We start from the raw sequence: 8,607 nt of genomic DNA on the forward strand, positions 1-8,607 counted from the left end.
CTGGAGAGGATACACTTTCAGTAGTGAAGCTGGGAGATCCAGTAAACCTGGAGTGGACCTGGTCCAGGATTAAAACCTTTGCTAACAAATAGCAAATTACTTTTAAGAAACCCATTTACTGATAAAAGTGTATCCTCTCCAGCCTTGGAAAGCTTTAATAAATCAGGCCCATTGACTGAGTTAGTGGCAGAATGTGAAACCAGTCTATAGAGAAGTAACATAAATTGCAGAGTATAGGCTCCTTGGCCTCTGTTTATAAAACAGGGAATCTAACATTCCCTGGTGGGATTAGTTACTGCCGCTAAAACACATGGACCTGGAAGATTCCTACAAGAGAATGTCTGATTCTCTGTTTTATAAATGGAGGCCTTTGTCTTCAGGACAGAAATTAAGCTTCTAGATCCATGGATTATTGGAGACAGATAGGATAGTAATGGTATAATGCTATTTACAAAAAGGAGCAGGTGTTTTTCTTACAATTATTACAATTACTAAAGTAGCATATGAGAATATTTTGATTCAGGAAATTGATCTAAATGACACTGGGGACCAGCAAGCAAATAAAATGACATAAAATTATTAACTGGATCATTCATATATGATTGCATTAGTGGGCCTGATTTATTAAAGCTCTTGAAGGCTGGAGATGATACATTTTCATCAGTGATCCTGGGTGATCCAGCAAACCTGGAGTGGATCTGGTCCAGGATTGAAAACATTTCAGTCACTGATGAAAGTGTATCCTCTCCAGCCTTTGGAGAGCTTTAATAAATGAGGCCCAGGGTCTTTACATAAACTGTATAAAAGCATGTGAGAATGTGACATGTAAACGGACGACCTCAGTTTCCCTATTGTCCATATGAATAATATAGTGATATTATGATTACAGCACTCCCAGTGACTAGCTATGTTTCTCCATTGTCTACCTGATAAATGATGGAGAATGTAGCTGAAGCCTATTTGTACTCAAGCTAATAACATTTTAAATATTACATTTAGATTACTTATAACTGCGATGGTGGATTAAAAAATGTAACTTTTTAACTGGCTCATATAAAATATGTGTGCATGGCATTTATACATGAAACCCCTATTTAATGAACAGCGCTGCTCAATATGTTGGCACTATATAAATCCTGTTTATTAATAATAATAATAATAATAAACATTCACATAGCAAAGCGGATCTAGCACAACTAGAGGCCAAATAGCCCAATGCCTAGGTATTAGGACTCTCTGCAGTTATTTTTTAAAACATTTTGGAAATTGGAGGAATGATGAGTGAGTTTTTTTTTATATAACTTTAGTTTTTTCAAGCAATCCAGTCTCTTGTGTTTGAACTTCTGTTAGCATGTTCAGTATTTGCAAGCAGTAGAGCCTGATTTACATCCAGTCTACCTCTACAATAGTCTGCCCCTACTGTCCAAGTTTAAGATACCCCTGTACAGGGTAATACAGGAACCTGATGTTAAGACACATTAAAGCAGAAATCCTGTTTAACTTTCTTGAAGATTATTTTTAAGCAAAAGTTATCCCCATAGGAGGTAAAATGATGTTTGATTTTTTGTGTAGAACAGTGTTTCTTGACATTTTCGACTTGAAGGAACCTCTTTAAAAATCTTTTAGGTCTTCAGGGAACCCCTGCTGGTATTACTATAACCACAGCTCACATTACATAGTGTGATGGGCTGAGGGAAGAATGCCTCTTACATTGTTGGCCATTTTTGAAGAATGTCACCCTTACAGATAACCAAAAATATCATTGGTGTCAATTAAACTGACCTGAGAGCCACATACTGCTCATTGCTGGACCCAACCCCTGGAAGAACCCTGTTTGGGAAACATTGGTCTATAAATTATTGGAAGGTATCAAGGTTTATCCCCACTTCATAGTACAGTTTCCACTGTCCTTCTGGTAGCCCCGAGTATGACAGCTGCAGCTCATTTCCTGATGCACCAATGTAATATTTACACCCCCTCCCTTTTGAGCTTTTCACAAAACCCCAGGCATTCTTTGATTGGCTAATCACAAAGTGTCCACCTGCTTTACTTTTGTTGGCTTTAAATATGAGCACTGGGGCTGTTTTATATTGATCCACTCAAGACCACCATCATAAATTCAGAGCCCCATATTGGTAAACGTCCTGGGCCCACATTGCAAAACTCAAGCTCTTTTGATTAGTGCCCAGTAGAGAAGTTTCCCTTCTCCCACTCCCCTGGATCCACCAATATTTGTTTTACATCTCCTCTCCCTTTTGCCAATCACAGAATGTCTTCTTTTTTGTGGTTGGCCAAGGATAGAGGTGGCAGTGAAGGCTCAAAGTTACATACATGAACAGTGGCAGAATCCACTAGAAGTACAACGGCAGTTATATTAAGTGGGGATAAACCTACGAATGCATTTGTGGATGTGTGATAGCAAACTTCAGCCACGGAGAGATGTATTGAGCTGGATTTTAGTTTAGTTAATATTGTTATTATTAATAACAAACAGGATTTATATAGCGCCAACATATTATGCAGCGCTGTACATTAAATAGGGGTTGCAAATGACAGACGAATACAGACAGTGGCACAGGTGGAGAGGACGCTGCCCTGAAGAGCTTACAAGCAACACACAATAGGAGGGGGATATGTAGTGGTGGGAAGTAGTGAGGGTTTCAAAAGACAGAAGATGATGGGTAGGGGAGCTTGTAAAAAAATGGGTTTTGAGTGCTCTTTTAAGAGAGCAGAAAGTAGGAACAATTTGAAAAGGAGGCGGAAGACCATTCCAGAGAGTTGGGGAAGCTCTAGAAAAGTTTTGGAGCCGAGCGTGTGATGAGGTTATGAGTGAGGAAGTCATTAGTAGGTCATTGGAGGAGCGGAGAGAGCGGCTGGGGGTGTATTTTTTTACCAGGTCAGAAAGGTAAGTGGGACAAGAACTGTTGAGGGATTTGAAGGCAAAGCACAGGAGCTTGAATTTGATTCTAAGGTGAAATGGAAGCCAATGAAAGGAACTACAAAGAGATGCAGCAGAGGATGAGCGGTGGGAAGGATGGATGAGTCTGGCTGCAGCATTCCGGAACAAATTATCTTCGTTAGCCGAGGTATCAATGTACATCTTTTAAGAAAGTCAAACCAGAAATTTACCTTTCAGTTCTTGATCCTCATAACCTCATATTGTTTCTTAATTTATAAAACTACTCAAATTGGTGTCTTTACCTATGCACCTGAAGTTCAGCTTTAAGAAATTAAACTGTGTGGTCTGGGTTAGCATGTACGCCATTCTCCAGCTGTGTAATAAATTAAGCACTGCATTGAATTTCCGGCTTAGACTTCTGTAAAGTGTAAGTTGCATCTGGTTATCTGACTCTTCTGTTTTCCTGACAATAGGTAGACACCAGATATCCTTGTGCTTTCCTGTTCCCATGGAGAAAAAAACTTGAGATCCTCTGTCACAGACTGTATCGGCGAGGGGTCTTTGTGTCTGCACCGTCTACCTGCAGAATCCTTATAAGATGCTCGGTTGAGAAGTATTGTAATTTCATTTTTTTTTTTTTCTTTTTTTATTAGAAAAAGTTTCTGATGAAGAATTGTGCACTGACTACAGAAGTCCATGGATGGATGAACCGCTTTTACAATCATAAGTGCCAGACTCTTTCATACGTTGACCTACATTTGCCAGTACTTGCTGAGAAGGGCTGAATTACATAAGAAAGCTGTACACATGTAATTTGGATTTTTTTCCAGAAACATTCTTCCTTACAAAGAACAATATGCTTAAGAAAATCCAATCAGCCTTTCATCCGAACTCCTGCAGTCGTGATCTTGTGGATAGTAACCCATCTAACAATGGCACCCTATCACCCGTTCGCCTGGTCCGTAGCACTTCAATGTATGTAGTTAGTGGTGGAAAGCAGACTTTAAATGAGTCATTAAAAAAGTACAAAAGTACCACCAATATCGAGGTGACGGGATGCTGTCATTTCAAAGATGAGGATTCCGCATGGATGTTTGCCAAGACACAGGACTTCTTGCAATACCTTCAAGACCTATTAGCACTTAGAAAGAAATATTTGAGCAGTCTTCATAACTTGAGATGTATGACAGGTGCCTCTGAATGTTCTCCATCTACCCATTCTTCTAAAGCTGGGAAAAAGCCAACCTCTCATGAGACTGGTGACTGTAAGGTAAGAAGAGGATTATGGGATATGACTGATGCTTTTGTGTCGCAATATATGTCATGGACATATTTTATTTCTCAGCAATAAATTACAGTATTGGATTCATACTCATTTCTACTTTCTATAAAATAAATTTTGCTAGGAAATCGTTTGCTTGTGCAAAATAAAAGCCACACTTCTACCACGTTTTTCTTACAAGAATTACAATTCTTTGTCTGGGTTTTATCTGTCTGGGACCCCACTGAGGTCCAAGAACTGGTAGGTGAGGTCAAAGGCAGCAGTAATAGCATAAAAAAAATTGTCCCCTCAAAAGCTCCGTGCTGGGTCACAATGTTGAGGATAAGTCAAATTTCAAGCAATCCAAAATAAGGGAAATTCATGGTCTAATAGAAGACCCAGTGACATTCCCACAATATCTGTTTAATGTAACATGGGTATTCTTCCAAAGAAAACCTCCTCTACAACTAAGGTTGCCTACACACAATTTATAAAAATTGTTTCCAGCGACAAAAGAGTGAGATGAACGAATGAGCTTTGTATGCTCAGCACCGTTCTGTTCTATAGAGAGGGGAGGGAGGAAAACGAGCAAGCAGCATGCTGTGCTCTTCTCCATTTACATGTATAATGGTCGTTCTCCATCAGGACAAATCCATGAACAACATTGGGCGTTGGGTGTACATATGTCGGATTCTCACATGAGAAAAGCCTTACTGTATCGGGCAAGAATCATCTGACGTGTGTATTTGGCCTAAACCTTTAAGTAAAATGCACCAGTGGAGGAATTTCCAAACTGAATTTTTGAAAAAACGAAATTCTATCCATCACTTTGCTTCTTTTTGCATTCACATAATAACTTGAATGCTAATAGAATTTGCCTTTTCCAATGTTAGGTTTAGTTGGGCTTTACAGGCTTTATGTACAGACTCTGCTGGAAGGAGATCATAGAAGGAAGTTTATAGAAGATGGCAAGCACAAATCAATTCAGGTCCTGTTGCCCAGTGTTGGCAGTGTTGTCAGTGTGGCAGTGTTGTCAGTGTGGCTAACTACAGTTAAAGTTGTGCTACTGCATTTTATATCCTTCTGGGATTGTCTTTCATTACAAATAAACTACAAACATTATTCAGGTTTTTGGGGGAGCTGACTACTGATTTATTTACACAGGTCTCAAAGGATAAATTGGGCCACCTGGCCAACAGTGACATCCATGATGCAATAGCTTATTTTGACTCAGTTATTGCAGAACTGGACACAGAGAAGAAAATAAGGACATTCCCAAGTGATTTCAAGCATGCCGATGTTGACTTTGATGGTTTGTGTTTTTTATTACGTTAATATCAATGAAAGCTTCAAGAGTTGTTTGCTAAGAATATTATTGGGCAGATGTTGCTGTTCTCCTGAAAATGCTAGTTACTTGGTTTCAATATTCTTTGGCATGGAACAGTATAAATTCTAAGCATTTCCCTAAAGAATTATAGTAAACTAACTAAACTATAACATAAAGTCCCTTTTGCTGATTTTAGGAAGACAATCAGGCAACAAGAAAATTGCCAAAGATGACAGCAATGGTAGAATTCATGTTACTCTCAGAAATGCTTCCCTTTAAGTGCTAATCTGGAAACTTTTCAAGTAAACTAGAACTAGACTAAAGCAAGACAGTCAGTATGACAGGTAACAAGCATTTATATGATGAGATTTCTATTACAGCTTTCTTTAATCATCATGCCCAAGCTGACCATACACACTGTATGAGTCAACATGTTCTGGGTGGACAAAATAAAGGTAGAATTTAGAATTAATGCAGTTTATTTGAACTACTTCGAGTCTGCAGGCCTTCCTCCCATTTTTTAAAATGTTCTGGTTTCACATTTTACACCCTTTAGCATTCCTAGTCTACTTGAATGTATCATACATAATTTTTATAGGACCTATATACATTTTATTTGGTAGGAAATGTAGACACATACATACCATTATATACACTTCTGACTTGAACACAATGCAATGCATTTATCTTCTTAAGGTGCTCCCATTGAGTTCTCTGTAGAAGATCTGGTAGACCAAAGCTGATCATTTCAGCATCTAGACCAGGGGTGGGCAAACTTTTTCAGTCAGGGGCCGCAATATAAAATTTGAAAGAGGGGCCGGGGCCGATAAGTGAGTGGCTGGGGTTATGCCATCATGACGCCACTGAACGTGACGGGATAACCCTGCCCACTCTCTTATCGCAAGCTCAGAGCCTGTGATGGGAGAGTGGGCCGGTTATGTGCAGGGACACAGACCACCCACCTCCACGAGCTGGAACGTGTTCTGCGGCTGTGGCCCCCCCCGGCGGGGTCTTGCTCCTGATCCTGCTCGTGTGGCACCGGCCAAAGCTGGGGAACACCCAAAGGGCCAGAGAAACAAACGTATTGGCCCGTAGTTTTCCCATGCCTGATCTAGACTTAGCTATGGACTGTGGTCATCACTGACAGAACAAACATCTCCATACCCGAGAGAGACTGAATGCTATTTTAATGCAGCACGGGGACAGCCCGGGGCTTTTAAAAAATGGGACTGAAGGCTCAAATAGTTGACACACTAGTCTAGGCTTAGCCTGCTTGCCTGTTACCTATATTTATGCAATACAGAACTAGTACTGTGTATGTTTCCTTCCTGCAGTGGCCACCAGTAGCAGAGAACATAGTTTACACTCAAACTGGATTCTGCGAGCACCACGTAGAACCACAGAAGAAATTACTAAAGCATCAGCCTACAGCCAGTCTTGGAGAAGCAGCTTTGGGACCGCAAGCATCAAAAGGATAGAACGATATCCAATTTATTTGCCGAAAGCTGTGGAAGGGGCCTTTAACACACTCAAATTTAAACCTCGACCTAAGGCAAATAAGTGAAATATAGCATAGTTCAAAGACTATTTTGAATGTAACCTAAAATGCTAATGCATTAGGGTTTGTCGCCATCGTTGATATCAGGATGGACCATTGGTGCTTTAAGTTAATTTGGAAAATTACAGTTAGGGGATATTTGAAGAAAGAAATAGGGTTGGTTCACGTAAAATTGTGTAGTTTTGAGAAGATCATGTTGGGTTGAATCAACAGCTTTATAAGTATCTGGCAAGAGCTCAACTGGTGTTCTCTACACTGGAAATCTCATCTCTACCATGCCACATCCATTAAAAGGAGGTCTTCATTTAATTGCTGGCTTTCTTACCTATTTCACATACTGAAGGATGGACCCGAAGGTGAAGTAACATTGCCAACTGAGTCTCCAATAGACACTGGTTTGGATGTTGCGTATTCTGCACAACACTCTACAGAAGTCATCAGTAGTTACTAATATATAGGCAATTAAGCAATGGTTTACACCTCTATAACCAAAAGTATCTGACTGATAGACCAAATATAATATGGTCTCACAAAGATCAAACTGTGACTGTGAACTGTGAACCTCTAAATATAAATGTAGTTCCACTACTACACATTGGCTTGTTACTGTTACTATGTTAATTATAATAATGTAACTACATTTTCAGAAGCCAATGCCAACCTAAAAGACATCTAGAATTAAATAATTTGTATAGGCAAATTTTAATTTCACCCCAGGATCTCCCTTTCAAGCTTGTCCCAGCATTATTCTCTTATTTTACCTAGTTCCCAGGCCTAGACAATTCCTGCTGGGAGGAAGGATCAGCAGGATCAGTGCTTTATACCAGTACCTACTGACAGATATACAGCCCCCAGACTTACATCTCCCAAGAGCCCTTTTCCTATGTAGTGTGTGGGCAAGTAGCCAAGAATGAGAAGGTAGAGAGAGGGGCTCTGTAGAGTTTTCTATTCCAACATGCTAGAAATCAGACATGGCTGACAACACTTTTTTGGGATTTCAGTGTGGTATATACACAACAGACAGCACCAGGTATTTAATTTCAGCTAGACATCTATTAAGAACAGACCATTAGACAAGGAGTTAAACTCAAAGTGGGAATACATATATGCACTTGGTGCACCACTTCTGGGGATTGATGTACCCCTGCCAGACAATACAACCAGTATTGTGACAACACAGCTTTTTCACTGACCCTGATAATTGGACATTAGCATACTGATAGTATCATCATAAAACTTACTCTGCTCTCTCTACCGGTCAGCAAATCCCTTGTATAAGACTGACAGCATTGGGCAGTGTTAAAGTTCCGGATTGGCTAAGAGTGCTATGCTAGCATGTACCAAGGTTAGAGCAGAGTTTCAAAGTGCATTGTAAAATCTATTGAACTAAGGAATTAAATATAAATCCTGTTTATTAATAATAATAATAATAATAATAATAATAATACATTTGGTCTTCCACTATGAAACCCTCAGTTACTTTTTATAAAGAAGGTGACTTTTGATGATATCATGTAATGTTCAGTGCCTTGAATACCATGAAACCATTGGTTTGTGAATGT

General features: G+C 39.6%; 2 protein-coding genes across 2 annotated transcripts in view; both read left to right on the forward strand.

Moving 5' to 3' along the window:
• Positions 1-3,564: 3,564 nt before the first annotated feature.
• Positions 3,565-8,601, forward strand: C1H13orf42 (chromosome 1 C13orf42 homolog). Its single transcript, XM_072430533.1, has 3 exons — positions 3,565-4,169; positions 5,325-5,472; positions 6,822-8,601. The coding sequence occupies exons 1-3, from the start codon at positions 3,756-3,758 to the stop codon at positions 7,049-7,051; spliced, it is 792 nt and encodes a 263-aa protein (XP_072286634.1). The 5' UTR covers positions 3,565-3,755; the 3' UTR covers positions 7,052-8,601.
• LOC140321876 (guanylate cyclase soluble subunit beta-2-like) overlaps positions 8,381-8,607 on the forward strand; it is a 21,408-nt gene continuing 21,181 nt past the window's right edge. Inside the window, exon 1 of the mRNA XM_072398652.1 lies at positions 8,381-8,390. Coding sequence (XP_072254753.1) covers positions 8,381-8,390 — 10 coding nt within the window. The remainder of the gene's footprint in view (positions 8,391-8,607) is intronic.

This window comes from Pyxicephalus adspersus, chromosome 1 (genome assembly GCF_032062135.1).
Source record: "Pyxicephalus adspersus chromosome 1, UCB_Pads_2.0, whole genome shotgun sequence".
In the NCBI taxonomy this organism is placed as follows: Eukaryota; Metazoa; Chordata; class Amphibia; order Anura; family Pyxicephalidae; genus Pyxicephalus; species Pyxicephalus adspersus.